This window comes from Ochotona princeps, chromosome 16 (assembly GCF_030435755.1).
Source record: "Ochotona princeps isolate mOchPri1 chromosome 16, mOchPri1.hap1, whole genome shotgun sequence".
NCBI classification, from domain to species: Eukaryota; Metazoa; Chordata; class Mammalia; order Lagomorpha; family Ochotonidae; genus Ochotona; species Ochotona princeps.
This window is the reverse complement of record NC_080847.1, coordinates 51955176-51969651: the sequence shown is the minus strand read 5'-3', so window position 1 is coordinate 51969651 and position 14476 is coordinate 51955176. Positions and strand designations below refer to the sequence as shown.

Here is a 14476-nt window from a genome sequence, read left to right as displayed (position 1 = left end):
CACATAAGTAACAGACATTTTATTAAAGTGTCAAATACATTTACTATATCTATAGCATCTCTCTCAGTTTTCCCTCCAATCTCCACTGCTCAGCGAGCCGGTGACAAAGCACTCAAAAGGCTCTTGGTCAACACAGGCACTGGGAGACCCAGGACCAGAGGTACTTTCTCAAGACAAAAGGACACGTGATGGCAGCAGCAATGGCAGCAGTAGCTCTGACCCCAAAACCGAAATGGGAAGCCAGGGAGCTTCCGTTTTCAGCAAATCGGGGCTTAATAAAAGGCTGGATGGAGCATGTCTCCTTTATCAACATGGGTCCTACTGTTTGGAATCTTGACATCAGCCTGCAGTTAGTCATAGCTGTACAGCCTTTGATCTCCACAGTGGCATTGATGTCTCCTAATGGAACAAGACCAGTGTGTTAGAAAATCAGAGGAGAATTCAACCCTCCCACATCCCTGAAATCCCACCAGTCAGGGCCTCCCAGGATCTACACAGTGACTGGGTTTCCAGCCTCTGACACCACCAGGTACTCCGTTTACCCCCAGTGATCTTAATTTTCCCTTCATAGCATCGAGTTGAACCATTGACACAGGGCAGAGAAGGAGCACTGGAACAGGTCCCCAAAGCTAGACAGGTTGGGCAGCGGTTACTGGATTGCACAATGGAATCTGAAGGAAGAAAAAAAGACTGTCAAGGGCACGGACTGTCCTTTTAAATGTCTCTCCATGCTTCCTTGTCTTCCCCAAGTCTTTCCTGATGATGGCACTCTAATCAAGACCCATCACTGCAGTCTCCCCAGCTTGCCCCAGACGCTCTCTGCTGCCAGAAGCCCATCCACATCATCTCCAAGCTGCATGTTCAGGTAGACATACGCAGCTGAGACAGACATGGTTCCTGCTCTCCAGCATCAAGTAAGTAACTACAACTCAGCCAAAGAGGTTCCATGTTCTAGATACAATGGCAGAGGAATAGAGAACTACCTCAAAGCCTAAAAGAATGCTGAAGCTTCAAAAACATTTTTCAAAGAGCTGAAACCTGAGTTGAGACAAAGATAGAAGTTATCAGTGTGAAACTGGGCAGCGGGGTGGGGGTCACAAGGACAGAGCCAGATTTGGTGCGTTTCAAGAGTGTGTGAAGCTGGCAGGGCCATCTCCACGGCTAAGTATTTTGAGTTTCAGCCCCTGCTAGAACAAAATAAACCTAGAGAGAACAAGGGAAATGAAGTGGGAACAACAGGCCGAGCCAGGTTACTACAGCTCTTGAGGCCAGATTGGGAACTGGGCCTGCTACTCCACAGCAATGGGCAACTGATGGTCACCCTGAAACGTCATCATCCCGTGCCTAGAAGGTAGGCACACTGACATCTTCCTGCTTCAAAGGATGCAAAACCCAGGGCTGGCACTGTGGCACAACGGGCAAAACTGCCACCTGCGGCAGGGCCATCCCATATGAGTGCCAGTTCAAATCCTAGCTGCACCACTTCTGATTCAGCTTCCTGCTAATGGGCCTAGGGAAACAGCACAGGATGGCTAATGTCCTTGGGTCCCTGCACCCATGTGGGAGACTCAAAAGACATTCCTGGCTCCTGGCTTCAGATCAGCCCAACTCTGACCATCACAGCCACTTGGGGAATGAAGCAGTGAATGGAAGATTCCTCCTTCTCTGTCTTACCCTCTCCCCGCCTCCCACCAAAACTGCCTTTCAGTAAATGAATCTTAATAAGTAAGTAAATAAATAAATAATATAAAACCCAGTTTATACCCCAGCCCTCTGCAACACTCCTGTGTTCTGTGTACTGTTAAGATCCCAGGGTAATGATCCAGAGAAAGGCCACCCAAGCTCACAGGAACACAGAGAGGAAAGACATATCCCTGGGGGCCCATCGGCTTCTCTAACCACCCCTTCCTCCTCCAGGTTACCTGCATATGTTGAAAGATCCCCAAAATGGTGTATCTCCTCTCTGTTGTTGCATAACATATCCTCACAGTAGTTACTGTAGGATATCGCCACCAGATCAGGGGGTGGGGAGTGCTGTATGAACGTTATGGACTCCATTGAATCATAGACACAGCCTTTGCTGCCCAAAAGAGCCGTCTTGGTCCCTGTTGGGAGACAGGAGGGTGGGTCACCAGCTGGCGGGACCAGCGACGGCCACGCAGAATGCAGGAACATTATCAGCTCCCCTCCACCCAACTGCCCCTTCTTATTTTACCTGCTTTAATCACTATAATGCTTTCCTGGCAAAGTGCTCCACTGTCACAAGTCTCAGTTTCCTCGGCGGTCCAATTAAACGTCTTGGACAGGCCCACTCCCACTTTCATGGTCGAACTCCTCTGGCAGTTCAAATCATGAGCCACTGGGAGAAAGGCAGAAGGGTGTGCACCTGTCCTCCTCTGGGGGAGTCAAAGACACTACGCTAACTCCACAGACCCATCAGCTGGGATGCAGAGAAACCTCCAAATGCCCTTCCCCCACATACCTGTCCCACGCCCCTCCCCCATGTACATGTCCCCCACGCCCCTCCCACCCCACATACATGTCCCACAGGCTCCCAGGAGAATGAGGAAGAGTAAATCCCACAAGTGAAAACCTCTCATGACTTCTCTCGAGGAAGGGAGGAAGAGCAGGTTGAGATCTGTGAGACGGGGGAGAGAAGGCCACGTTCAAGCCCACGGAGTGACACAACCCCTCGAGGGTTGTGGGAGAGGCTGAGGCCCGCAGTCTCTCAGATCCTGGTTCAGGACAGGCAAGCTGTCCCGGTTAGGATGCCTCGGTTTCCACCAGCGTTAACGCTCATCCTCACCGACCTCTGCCACTCGGGAAATCCGGGCCCCAAAAGCATTCTTCCCCCTCAGACCCCAGAGTCCAGTCTCTACTTTCTTGAAGCTTCACTCCCACCACCTGTTCCCCTCGCAGGATCGGGGATTTACCTCGAATCTGGAAGTCTGGGTTCCAGACCCCTTTCTGTGCCCGCGTGGCCCCGGCTTCAGCCAAGGCCGCAGGACCCCTAACCGTCACCGGACTCGGAAACAGGCATCTGTCCCCAACCCCCACCCCTGCCACCATCCAGGGGCCTTCTTTTTTTCCCTCAGGATCCAAAAACCCATCTCCCCAACCTCCTTTTTCTCTTTTAACAAGTAAAACTCTCGTCGGCATCCAAATGATCACACCAACGCCTCGCGACGCCAAAAGAACAATCTCGAACGCCTTCTCGCCCAACGGGTATTGCGCTCTATATAGTCAGTCGTCAGGACGCACGGAAGGCGGGACCAACGTCTACCCGAGAGGACACTCGAAGCCCTATTGGGCGATGCAGAAGCATCTGATGAGCTCATTGGAGGAACTTGAAGACACTCTGAACATCCATCCCCCACCCATCCCTAAAACGCGAAATGTGCGCATGCGTACAAGGCAAGTTGGGGAAGCAAGCTAGCTGAAAGCGGACTCAGTGGTATCTTGACCCATAACCAAAGACTGGCTTCACCCCTTCCTCTCTTCGGTCTGTGTTGTCTCTCCTTCAGCCTCACGAAAGGTCGAACTTTTGGCCCTTACTGGCTGAACTTAGATTTGCAGTCTGGCCCTTGCCCCCGACAAGCTACACAGTGCTGACTCCAACCCCTCAAGGCCTTGGAGTTCATTTGGCGTCCTCACTTGGCACGCGCAGTGGCCAGGCGGGCCGGCCCCCTCTAAGGGCCACTGCCCTGTGGCCAGCAGGAAGCTGTGCAGAACGAAGCTCCGAGCCTCGGGCAGGAGTGGCTTGCGGCCATCACGGTGCCCTGTCTGCTTGCCTTGTCCATGCCTTGAGACAGACACATCACTCGGGTTCCTTGTGCGCAGGCAGGAGTTCTTTTCCACACATCTTTATGTAAACTTTGCAGATATAACGTAAAAGATCCACTCAGCACTTCCAGAATTGGAGTGTTCCTGAGTTACAGTGGCGGTGAATTTTTTTTAAAGATTTCTTTTTATGCAAAAGTCAGATTTTACAGAGAGAGGAGAGTTAAAGAGATCATCCATCCGCTGGTTCACTCACTCCCCAAATGGCCACAAGGGCCAGAGTGAGTCAATCCGAAACCATGAGCCAGGAGCCTCCGCTAGGTCTCCCATGACGGTGCAGGGCACCAGGACTTTGGGCTGCCATCTGATGCTTCCCCGGGCCACAAGCAGGGAGCTGGATGGGAAACAGAACAGCCGGAACACAAATCGGCGCCCATATGGGATGCTAGCATCACAGGGCAGAAGATTAGGGTATACAGTCATCCCGCGCTGGAGTGCTTCCTGTTACTGGCCACTCTAGGAAATAGCAAGTGGTGGATCATGGAGTGGATGTGTTGATTTTTCTGTTTGTTTGCTTGCTTTTTCATTTTTTTTTTTAATCTTAAAAGCAGAGTTACAGAGAGGAGAGAGAGAGAGATGAAGGGCGGGAGGGAGATTCTTCCATCTGCTGGTTCATTCCTCACGTTTATGAACAGCTGGGACTGTGCCAGGCTTAAACCAAGAGCTCAGAGCTGTTTCAGGGTCTCCCAGGTGGGTCCAGGAGCTCAAATATGCGAGTCAACCTTCGCTGCTTTCCCAGGCACGTGAGCAGGCAACTGGACCGGAAGTGGAGCACTCCAGATGTGAACCTGCGGTCATATGGGATGCTTGCACTGCAGGTGGCAGCTTAATTTGCTGTGCCACAGCTCTGGCCGCACGCTTCAGCTAGCCATGTGGAAGACCCTGGATTGTGTTCCAGGATCCTGTCTTTGGTCTAGCCTAACCTAGATGGTTGGGCACATTTGGGCAATAAAACAGTGGATGAAAGATATTTCTCTCTTTTTTCTGTGTGCAATGAATATAAATAGAAAAAAATACATGTAATTTGATATTAAAAAATCAAGAAGCTTAAAATGATTTTTAAAATACTAGGGTCAGTTCATACAAATATTAAGAGACAGCAACTTTGCTAGGTTACTTTGGAAAGACTGTTATGCCCTTATGGAGCTCATCAAAAATGTTTGTAAATTTAAATAATCATCTGGAGCTGATGCATTGGCTCAAGTGGCTAGTCCTCCACCTCCAAGTGCAAGCATCCCATATGGGCACCAATTCAGGCCCCACCTGCTCCACTTCCCCTCCAGTTCCCTGTTCTATGGCATGGGAAAGCAGTAGAGCCTGGAACTCTATCTGTCCATCTCCCTGTAAATCTTCCTTTCCAAACAAAATAAATTATTTTTTTAATTAATGATGGGCCCAGAGTAATGGCCTAGCAGATGTGCCAGGATCTCATATGAGCACCAGTTCATGTCCTGACTGCTCCACTTCCCATCCAGCTCCCTGCTTGTGGCCTGGGAAAGCAGCCAAGGACGGCCCAAGGCCTTGGGACCCTGCACCTGCATGGGAGACCCGGAAAAAGCTCCTGGCTTTGGATCGGCTCAGTTCCGGCCGTTGTGACCATTTGGGGAGTCAAGCAACAGACGGAGCATCTTCCTCTCTGTATCTCCTTTGCTGTATGTCTGCCTTTCCAATAAAAATAAATCTTTGAAAAAAATTAGTCATTTAAGACCAAAGAGTTACAATTAGGTTATATTGTAGCCCTGAACACTGAGTGGTTACACAGTGTCGGACACAGTGTGGGAGTGGGAGTGTCATGAGAGACTCATGGCAGCCAGCACTGGAGTGTTGTGGGCTATGCCATGCTGGCACCCCTTAATGGAAGGCCAGGTACATGGGGAAATTCACACATGGGATCTCCCACTTTCTGGCTCCCAGCTGGGTGTGGCCAGTGGGAAGCCCCAATATCCTGGAGGACAGACATTGAATGAAGCTGGAACCCCAACTCCCCCTGTGGCTCCCATCCCATGTGTCGCTGTGCACTGAATGTGTTGTTCTGCCTAAGATCACGTCTTGTGGCGGGCGTCTCTCCTATCCCCCTCTCCTTCCTTCCCAGCAAGGCCTCTGTCTCCCGACCCTCTCAGGCCCTGTTTCAGAAACCTAGAAGTCACAGCCCTGGAGACCATGTTCAAGATTACTTTGCAAAGCACTCCGCTTTCTACCCAAATGAGCGGAGTCTCTGCTGGTACGGGGAGAGAGGGAGGGGAGAGGGAGGGAACAGCAAGCGTTCCTGGGGGGGGGGCACAGGGCTCCCTGCCATCCCCAGGTCCTGGCTGGAGCACCCTGCAGGCTGCCAGGATGGCCTGTGTGGGGCTGTGGAGGACGGGCCTTGGGTGTTGACCCTCCCCCTGGATGCCTCTCCTCCCCTGTGTCAGATGGCGAGGGGTCCTGCCCTCCTCTGGCTGAAAGACACCCCAGCAGAGAGAGGAAAGAGAGAGTTTTTATTAACAGCATAGGTGCACACTTGTGAAACGTCTCCTCTCCTGGAGGGCCAGGATTGGCTGCTCCCAGCCTCTTTCTCTCCGTGTTATCCAATGACAAAGCATGGGTGGGTGTTTCAGTGTGGGGGATCACTCACAGGAAGGAGGGGAGAATACATTTGGATGAGCTGCGGGGAGGGAGCAAGATGGGACTTGGTGGTCAGCAGGGGTGAAGGATCATGGGGAAATGGAGTTAGCAGCCAGGACCATGTCCCCAGCACACAGGGCCAGGGCCAGCCCCACCACCCACAGGGAGGTAGCAGGGGCAGCTCCACTCAGGGAATGAGCCCCAGGGGCCGAGTCCGCTTCTCTGTCCTTAGGGATCTCTGCCACAGAGAAGATTCCCAGGTTCTGGGTGTCATTCACAAAGGAGCTGAAGGACGAGGTCAGGCAACTCTGAATGTTCACAGTGGCGGACACTCCACCTACAGGCAGGAGAGCACACGCTGTGAAGGAAAGTGCTACAGACCCAGGGGTGTCAGGTGAGCGTGATGACCACTACACTACAGAAACAACACTACACAGACCCAGGGTCCATCCCAGCCCCTCCTCCCTCACACCCAGGGCTCCAGTCCAGCCCCTCCTCCCTCACACCCAGGGGCCCAGCCCCTCCTCCCTCACACCCAGGGGCCCAGCCCCTCCTCCCTCACACCCAGGGCTCCAGCCCCTCCTCCCTCACACCCAGGGCTCCAGCCCCTCCTCCCTCACACCCAGGGGCCCAGCCCCTCCTCCCTCACACCCAGGGGCCCAGCCCCTCCTCCCTCACACCCAGGGATCCAGCCCCCTCCTCCCTCACACCCAGGGCTCCACCCCCAGCCCCTCCTCCATCAGGCCTCAGTCCCTTCACCCTGGGGAAGCCAGCCGTCAGGCTCAGCACTCACCTCCACTGAGAGCAAGGGAACCATCATAACAACCCATGGTGCCTTGAGGGCATGTGATCAAGCGGGAGGACTCGTTGCAGGACCCAAACATATCCACACAGGAGGGACACTGCAGGCCTCCAGGCTCAGGGGCAGCAGGGAGCAGGGAGCAGGTTGGGGTGTTCAACTTGGCCTCTAGCCCCAGGTGTCTGTGTCTCTTACCCCCCAACACACATGTCCCTCCAAACCCCCGAGCCCCAAACCTGGTGGAGGAAGGTCGTCCAGGAGAACACTGCTGCTTTGGGCCTGGTTGCACAAGTCAGAGGCACAGAAGTGCACGTAGGAGGCCACCAAGACGCCAGGGTGGCCCGCGTGGAGAGATACAGCCTGGGTCTCTCCCCTCTCCCCTCCGGGACACAGCCTTTGCTGCCCACAAGGAGTATTCTGTGTCCTAAGCAGCAGGTGACAGGAGGGGAAGTGGGCCTGAGGGGGCTTGGCAGCCAGACTGCACCCACAGTGCAGTGTGAGGGCCAAGGCAACGCTGGGGACTCCCCACCAGCTGTGCCACCTGCATCCTGGTCCAGTCCGTGACTTCTCTACAGAGCCTCCCCTCAGCATCTTCCCCCTCTCCTTTTGCTGCGGGATTTCTCTCCAGAGCTCTTCCCCCCACACCTTTCCGTTCTCTCAGTTTTCTCAGCCAGCAGTGCCCATGCACCAACTGACAGCACCAAGCTTGGTGGTATGATGTCATTCCTTGGCACAGCATCCCATGGGTTCCCACCTTCACCAGACCTGGTAGGGGGCCGTGGTGCTCGTGACTTTGCCCACAGTTTTCAAAAAGAGAAAATGCCATGGTTTGAATATGATTGGTCCTCCCAACTCATGCAGGCATTATATTCCAAAAGTGGGATGCTGGTTAAAGGTGTCAGGGAGGGCAGGTGTTTCATCCACCTGCAGGGGTGAGTGGGAGCCTTAGGGATTGCATCCCAGTGTTTTTTGCAGGAGAGGGAGAAGAACCACACACACACACACAGCAATTCCTGCTTCCCCACCCTGGAGGATGCTGCCACAGGGGCCCCCACTTCCAAGAGACTGCCTGCTAAGTGGATATTGCCACGCTGCAAGCAAACAGACCTCTTCTCTTTTAAAAACAAAACAAAGCAAACAAACAAAAAAAAGTAGCCTGCCTCAGGCACTTAGAGCTACAGTGTTACACTGTGTTACACTGATGAAAGACAGAGAGGAAGAACGGGACTCCAGGAGAACAGGGCAGGAAATTCAGGGGACAGAATCCAGAAGCCTACAGGACACAGAGCAGGTGTCAGCCCCGGGCCCAGCCCACACACCTGCATCTATGAGTAGCAGCGTCTCCTGACACATCTGCCCAGGATTGCAGCTCTCACTCCAATGCGTGGTCCACTCCTGAGGCTCTTCATGAGAATTGCTCTGCACCAGCATGGTCCCACGGTGACAGATCAGGGTGTCTACAGAGAGGAGGATGGCAGGACCTTGGGAGCCAGTCTGTCCCTCCATGCCAGTGACAGTAGTCACATCCCAAGGTACAGTCTAGGTGTCCAGGTTCAGGAGGAGGTGAAGGCCCAAGCCCCACCCACATAGTTCACCCTGTTTCTGCTTGGGCAACTTCAGGGAGATCCTCCTGTTGGGTGTGACAGCCACAGAGGGACGGCCTGATCCTGCTTCCATCTCTCAACTTGAAGACCCTCATCATACCCCCAACCCCAGCGTCACAAGTGCTGATCCACCACAAGACCCCCCCATGAACCCCTGTGCTCCTGCGCACGTCCAATCCCGTAGCCAGGTCATTTTCTGCACCCAAGCCTCCCTCAGCCCCACCAGTACTCCTGTTCGGGATAATGTCTCTTCGTCCCCTCTGCCCACCAGGTCTGCTTGGACGCCTGTGATCCCCTCCCTGCGCAGAGGTCCAGCCGTGACCCACCCTCCTCCTAAGCCCTTCCCAGGCAATGCTGAGGAACATCTGGGGACAGCGGCAGCCTCACCCTGTCCCCAGAATTTGGCACACGGTGCCCTCTTGCTTGCTGGACTCCACTTCTCCTCAGCCCAAGAGCCTCCAGCCCAGCTCACAGACCTTCCCTTCCATCTCCCTAGGACATCAGCAACTTTCCTTTCTGAGCTTCTCCAAGTCCCCCAGCCCTGACCCCATCCCTATTCCTCCCAGAACTCTCCCAGCAGGGACAAAGGCCACTCTTCCAGCATGTCCTCACTTCAGCCAGCTCCTGGACTGCTGGTCATGGAACCCTGGTATCTGTGTCATCGGCCCCACCTTCAAGGTGCCCAAGCCAGCCTCACACAGAACGTCACACAACTCAGAGCTCTCATTGCTAACACTCCCAGGGGTCGGATGATCTGAGCAAGTGAGGAAACTGAGGCACCGAGAGCACGCTCACCAGGAAGCTAGAACTCTCAATATGTCCTCTGCCCTCCCCACATGGATTCCTTGTGCCTTATGGTGGCAACTGTCCACCTCTGTGGGTCCAGAGTGAGGCACGAAGGCAAGTAAGGACCTTGCAGTGGCCCCGGGTCACTCGGGAGTGTGCGGCCTTCTCAAAGGCACCAGGATTTTCTCCCCGATTTTGCAAGCTTGGTGATGGTGCTCCTGGACCCGGGTGAAGATGGATGAAGGTAGTGGAGAGGGTGGGAGTCATGCGAGAGCCAGGGTTACTCCAGGTCAAGTTTAAAGATCAGGAACACTGGAAGCAACCGATCCCTCCCAGCATGACAAAAGCAGGTGCTCCCTAACAGCTGCCCACAATGAGCCACACACAGCTCAACCCACTGTGCACCCCACTGCCTTTCCACTTCCCCAGATCTACTGCTGCCCCGTGTCAGCACAGAACTTGTCCCCTGGGCTGAGTAGCCAGGACTCACCTGGCTTAGAACTGCAGTCCTCACTCACACTCACAGGCCCAATTTCCTTGGTACCGTTGAGCAGGTGGCAGCCTGGTTCAGGCATGCAGCCCTGAACTCTCAGTTTGGAGATGATGCCCGCCGGGTGGGTGAGAGAGACAGGCACACATGGGGATGGAGATGTTGCCAGCAGGCTCTCCCACCCGAGAGTGGGGCACAACTCCCACAAACCAGTGCCTCCTCTGGGCACCCATGCACATCCCCACACACACACCCCCACCCCACGTTTACTGCCCACAGAGCCCGTGAGCCGGCCTTACCTCCATGGAGCCTGAGGACACCACTGTAGCAGTGTGAGTGCCCCACGGGACACATCTGCTGCGGAGCGGTCTCTGGGCAATCCTGTTTAGACAGGCAGACAGGACACCGCACGGTCCCTGGCACTGAGAAGCGAGTTGACAGACACAGTGAGTGCTGCTGGCAGGGCTCTGGGATAGGGTCAGGTACCTCTCTGTACAACACAGTGCTGGCCCCAAGAATGCACCTGCTTGGTTTCTCCAGAGTGCCCACCCCCCCCACACACACACTTGGCTATTGGCAGGGAGCTGAGGCAAAAGTGAAGCAGCCAGAGTACCAGTCAGCACTCACATGGCGTGCAGGCTTTACCACTGTGCCCAAATCCCAGCCCCTTGGTATTTGTTTTTGTTTTTTGAAAGGCAAAGTCACAGAAAGGAAGAGACAAAAAGTGAGATGTGCCATTCACTCATTCACTCCCCAAATGTCCCTAACAGCCAGGGCTGAGCCAGGTGGAAGCCAGAAACCTGGAACTCCATCCTGGGTGGCAGGAGCCCAAGCACTGAGGCTATCCTTAGAGGCCAACAAAGGTGCATCAGTAGGGAGCCCGATGGTGAATGGAGCAGCCGGGACCCGAACCTGGTACTCGTATGGGACGTGACATCACAGGCAGCAGCTCAATCAGCGGTAACCACACCACCGACCTCTCCGTGAATGCCTTAAAGTCCGCTTGTATGGTGACAAGGAGCAGGTGGGAAGGGCTGGGGGGATTGGTGGGAGCAGAGTGGGATGCTGGTGCTGTGGGACTTGAGAGCAGCAGAGAGAGGGTGGTTGAGGGGACATGGAGAGCTGAGTGCAGATGGGATCAGGGTGAGGGAGCAGAGACAAGGTCGGGGGGAGAAGGAATGTGAAGGCAGTGACCCTGCAGCAGCCCCTCTATGCTCCCCTCAAGGCCTCAGCCCTGCCGCTCCCCCTCCCCACCCTACAGCCCTACCCTCCTCTGGGCCCTCACACACACACACACACACACACACACACACACACACACACACACCTGACCCAGGAACCACCTGTGCTGGGGGGCGGGCTCCAGAGAAGAGCGCTGGTGGACAAGTCGTTGCAGTAGTCCCCGTGGCGGCACACGTGGGTGTAGGAGATCACGGCAAGCCCGGGGCCTGCCCTGTGTTGGATGACGCAAGCCTCGTGGTCCTCAGCCAGAGTACAGCCCTTGGACAGCACCAGGTTCACCTGGGGCCCTGGGTCAAGGGAGAGGCGGCAGAAGGAGGCTGATCAGGATGGCAGGGCCCAGAGGGGCAGGCAGCAGGATGGGGCACAAGGGGTGGGAGACTGGAGGGAAGGCAGCTGGGAGCCCGAGGGCCCTGTCAGTGCTGGAGGCCCTTCTCACCACTGACGATGAGGATCGCCGTGTCCTGGCACCCCGCACCCGGCACACAGGTTGCCCATCCTGGAGTCCACGTCAGGGGCAACTGCGACACATTCTGCACCGCCTCATTTGTCCCCCACTGGCATTTCAGGGCCTGGCTACCTGAGACTGGAAAAGCAAACCCACCTCAGCAAGTTCTTCCACTGAACTCCGTCCTGGCTGGACCGTCACTCACAGGATAGCAAGGCCACCCCCAGGAGGGCCAACCATGGAGCAGCACTCATAGCTGGTCTGCTCCGGACTTAGCTCTTGGGCCAGGATATGAGGACCTTTTATGTCTTGCCTTGCCTTAAGCAACCCAGAGAGGAAGGGGATGGAGCCTTGAGAAAGGATCCCCGGCTCCCACCCTCTGTCTCAACCCACTGGCAGAACTTAAAGTTCTGATTTTCCCCTCTCCCTCACACCCAGGGCTCCAGCCCCCGCCCTCTCTTTCCCACCCGTTTCGCATGTGCCCCACCACCACCCTCTCAGGAGTGGTAGTTGTAGTCCCCAGTGGGAAATGGCTGGGTTTTGGGGACCCCATGTCTTCCCGGCCTGGCCTCTGTCCGTCATTGGCTTCCTATTTCTTTCTTTGCTTTAAGATGGGTTTATTTTTCAACATGCCTGGACTTCTCCTCACTACCCCCACGAGCCTGACTACCACCCGGGAAACCACAGCTGACACTCACACCAGGACAGGGTGGAGACTGAGGCTGTGTAGCTGGCAAGAGCTGGGGTATTCCCGGATTACCCAAAACCCTTTGAGGGAAGGAGACAGGAGCAGGGGGCATGCCAGCAAACCACAGCCACTGCCCCTGGCTGCTCCTGCTACGGGAATTCTCCTATGGCTACCAGCTAGCCTAGGTGAGAGCGACTCAGGGCAGCACGGGTGCTAGCGGTGGGGGGCGTCTCTCAGTGCCCGGGAGGCGGAAAGAGGGCGCCTTGGAAAGTGGTAGCTGCTGAAGGAGGCAGCGAGTATAGACGTGAGAATAGAACTTTAAGCGTCTGCTGCTGACACCCCCTTGTCCATTCATTCTTATCGGTGCTGGCCAGGAGCGTATGTTGCCCAGACCCCTCTCCTGCTGCGTCCCCACCACCCACTTAGACCAACTGAAGTGGGTGGGGGGGAAAGGGAGGAGAAAGATGGTGGCACAGCCATTGGTTCCCGTGCGGCGTCTCTGGGGCACACGTTTAAGAAGCTTGTGCCCCTGGGCCCGGCGGCGTGGCCTAGCGGCTAAAGTCCTCGCCTTGAAGGCCCCGGGATCCCATATGGGCGCCGGTTCTAATCCTGGCAGCTCCACTTCCCATCCAGCTCCCTGCTTGTGACCTGGGAAAGCAGTCGAGGACGGCCCAATGCCTTGGGACCCTGCACCCGCGTGGGAGACCCAGAAGAGGTTCCAGGTTCCTGGCTTTGGATCGGCGCGCACCGGCCGTTGCGGCTCACTTAGGGAGTGAATCATCGGATGGAAGATCTTCCTCTCTGTCTCTCCTCCTCTCTGTATATCTGGCTCTTCAATAATAATAAATAAATCTTAAAAAAAAAAAAAAAAAAAAAGAAGCTTGTGCCCCAATCCTGAGCGTTTGGCTTCAAGGCTGCTGCTTCCAGCCAGGGTACTGGTGATGGCTCAAACGGTTGGATTCTGCTCCCTTTGTGGGACACCTGGATTGAGTTCCTGATGCCCAGCTTCAGCAGTGCCCAGACCCAGCCATGGCATTCACTGTGGAGCTGGATCAGTGAGTGGCAGTTCTCCTCTGTCTTGGCTTTCTACCTCCAGAATAAAATATTACTTAAACGGCCTGGGGCAATGGCTCAATTGGCTAATCCTCCACCTCCAAGTACCAGGATCCCATACGGGTGCTGGTTTGTGTCCCAGCTGCTCCACTTCCTATCCAGTTTCCTGCTTGTGGCCTGGGAAAGCAGTAGAGAATGGCCCAAGACCTAGGGACCCTGCACCTGCACGGGAGACCCTGAAGAAGATCCTGGCTCCTAGTTTCAGTTATGTTCAACTCTGGCTGTTGTGACCACCTGGGGAGTAAACCAGCAGACGGAAAATCTTTTCCTTTTCTGTCTCCTCTCTGTAAATCTTCCTTTTCAATAAAAATAAATAAATAATTTTTGAACCTATTTAAAAATAATAATGATTGCCTGCTGCACAGTGTGGCTGCCTGAATGATGCCTTCTGGTACTGTGCGTGCCCTGAAGCTGGGTCCCTGGAGAGAGAGAGGCCACAAGGTCAGGAAGGCCACAGAAACTCAGTAGAAAGTCTTTCATTGTTGGGCAAATATTTGCTGAGGCCACACTCTGTGCCAAACCCCTGCCCTGTTGCCAAGATACAGGCCACTGCTTTTGTTGGACTAATAACTTAATAACACACATTAATACTAAATCCATACATGGCTGTGTAAAATGCTAGATGGTAGTGAGGGGGTCAGCGGTGTGGAGCAGTGAATTAAGCTGCCACTTGCGGCATGGACATCCCATATGATCGCCACTTCGAGTCCCAGCTGCTCCACTACCAATCCAGCTCTCGAGAGGCTTATGGCCTGGGAAAGCAGTAACGGATGGCCTAAGTGCTTGGGCCTCTGCACCCATGTGGGAGACCCAGAAAAAGTTCCTGGCTCCCAGTTTGGACTGGCCCAACTCTGGCTGTTGTGGC

At 54.8% G+C, this 14476-nt stretch overlaps 2 protein-coding genes across 3 annotated transcripts; both read right to left on the bottom strand.

Annotated features, from left to right (window-relative positions):
• Nucleotides 1–3311, bottom strand: TEX101 (testis expressed 101). Of its 2 annotated transcripts, none has more exons than XM_058674536.1 (6): nucleotides 3174–3311; nucleotides 2540–2638; nucleotides 2216–2359; nucleotides 1923–2105; nucleotides 543–671; nucleotides 1–399 (listed from the first exon to the last, which is right to left on the bottom strand). In XM_058674536.1, exons 2-6 carry the CDS (start codon nucleotides 2598–2600, stop codon nucleotides 128–130), a joined length of 789 nt encoding a protein of 262 aa, XP_058530519.1. In that variant the 5' UTR covers nucleotides 2601–2638; nucleotides 3174–3311; the 3' UTR covers nucleotides 1–127. The 2 variants fall into 2 exon arrangements, with proteins under 2 accessions (XP_058530519.1, XP_058530518.1); XM_058674535.1 differs by lacking the exon at nucleotides 3174–3311 and adding an exon at nucleotides 2934–3102.
• Nucleotides 3312–6533: 3222 nt separating this feature from the next.
• CD177 (CD177 molecule) lies at nucleotides 6534–12091 on the bottom strand. Its single transcript, XM_058673931.1, is given in 10 exon segments — nucleotides 6534–6781; nucleotides 7238–7377; nucleotides 7485–7615; nucleotides 7618–7667; nucleotides 8563–8700; nucleotides 10124–10242; nucleotides 10422–10545; nucleotides 11467–11652; nucleotides 11802–11948; nucleotides 12016–12091. Coding segments are annotated over 10 exon segments (1332 nt in total). The 5' UTR covers nucleotides 12065–12091.
• Between the last annotated feature and the right edge of the window lie 2385 nt (nucleotides 12092–14476).

What these genes read in the sequence shown, in the direction of transcription:
- TEX101 (XM_058674535.1), bottom strand. Translation starts at nt 3,069, where the DNA reads ATGGTGGCAGGGGTGGGGGTTGGGGACAGATGCCTGTTTCCGAGTCCG. An exon ending in CCCAGACTTCCAGATTCGAG is followed by an intron (nt 2,639 to 2,933) that starts GTAAATCCCCGA and finishes CCCGTCTCACAG; the next exon opens with ATCTCAACCTGCTCTTCCTC. An exon ending in CCTGGGAGCCTGTGGGACAT is followed by an intron (nt 2,360 to 2,539) that starts GTATGTGGGGTG and finishes CCTTTCTCCCAG; the next exon opens with TGGCTCATGATTTGAACTGC.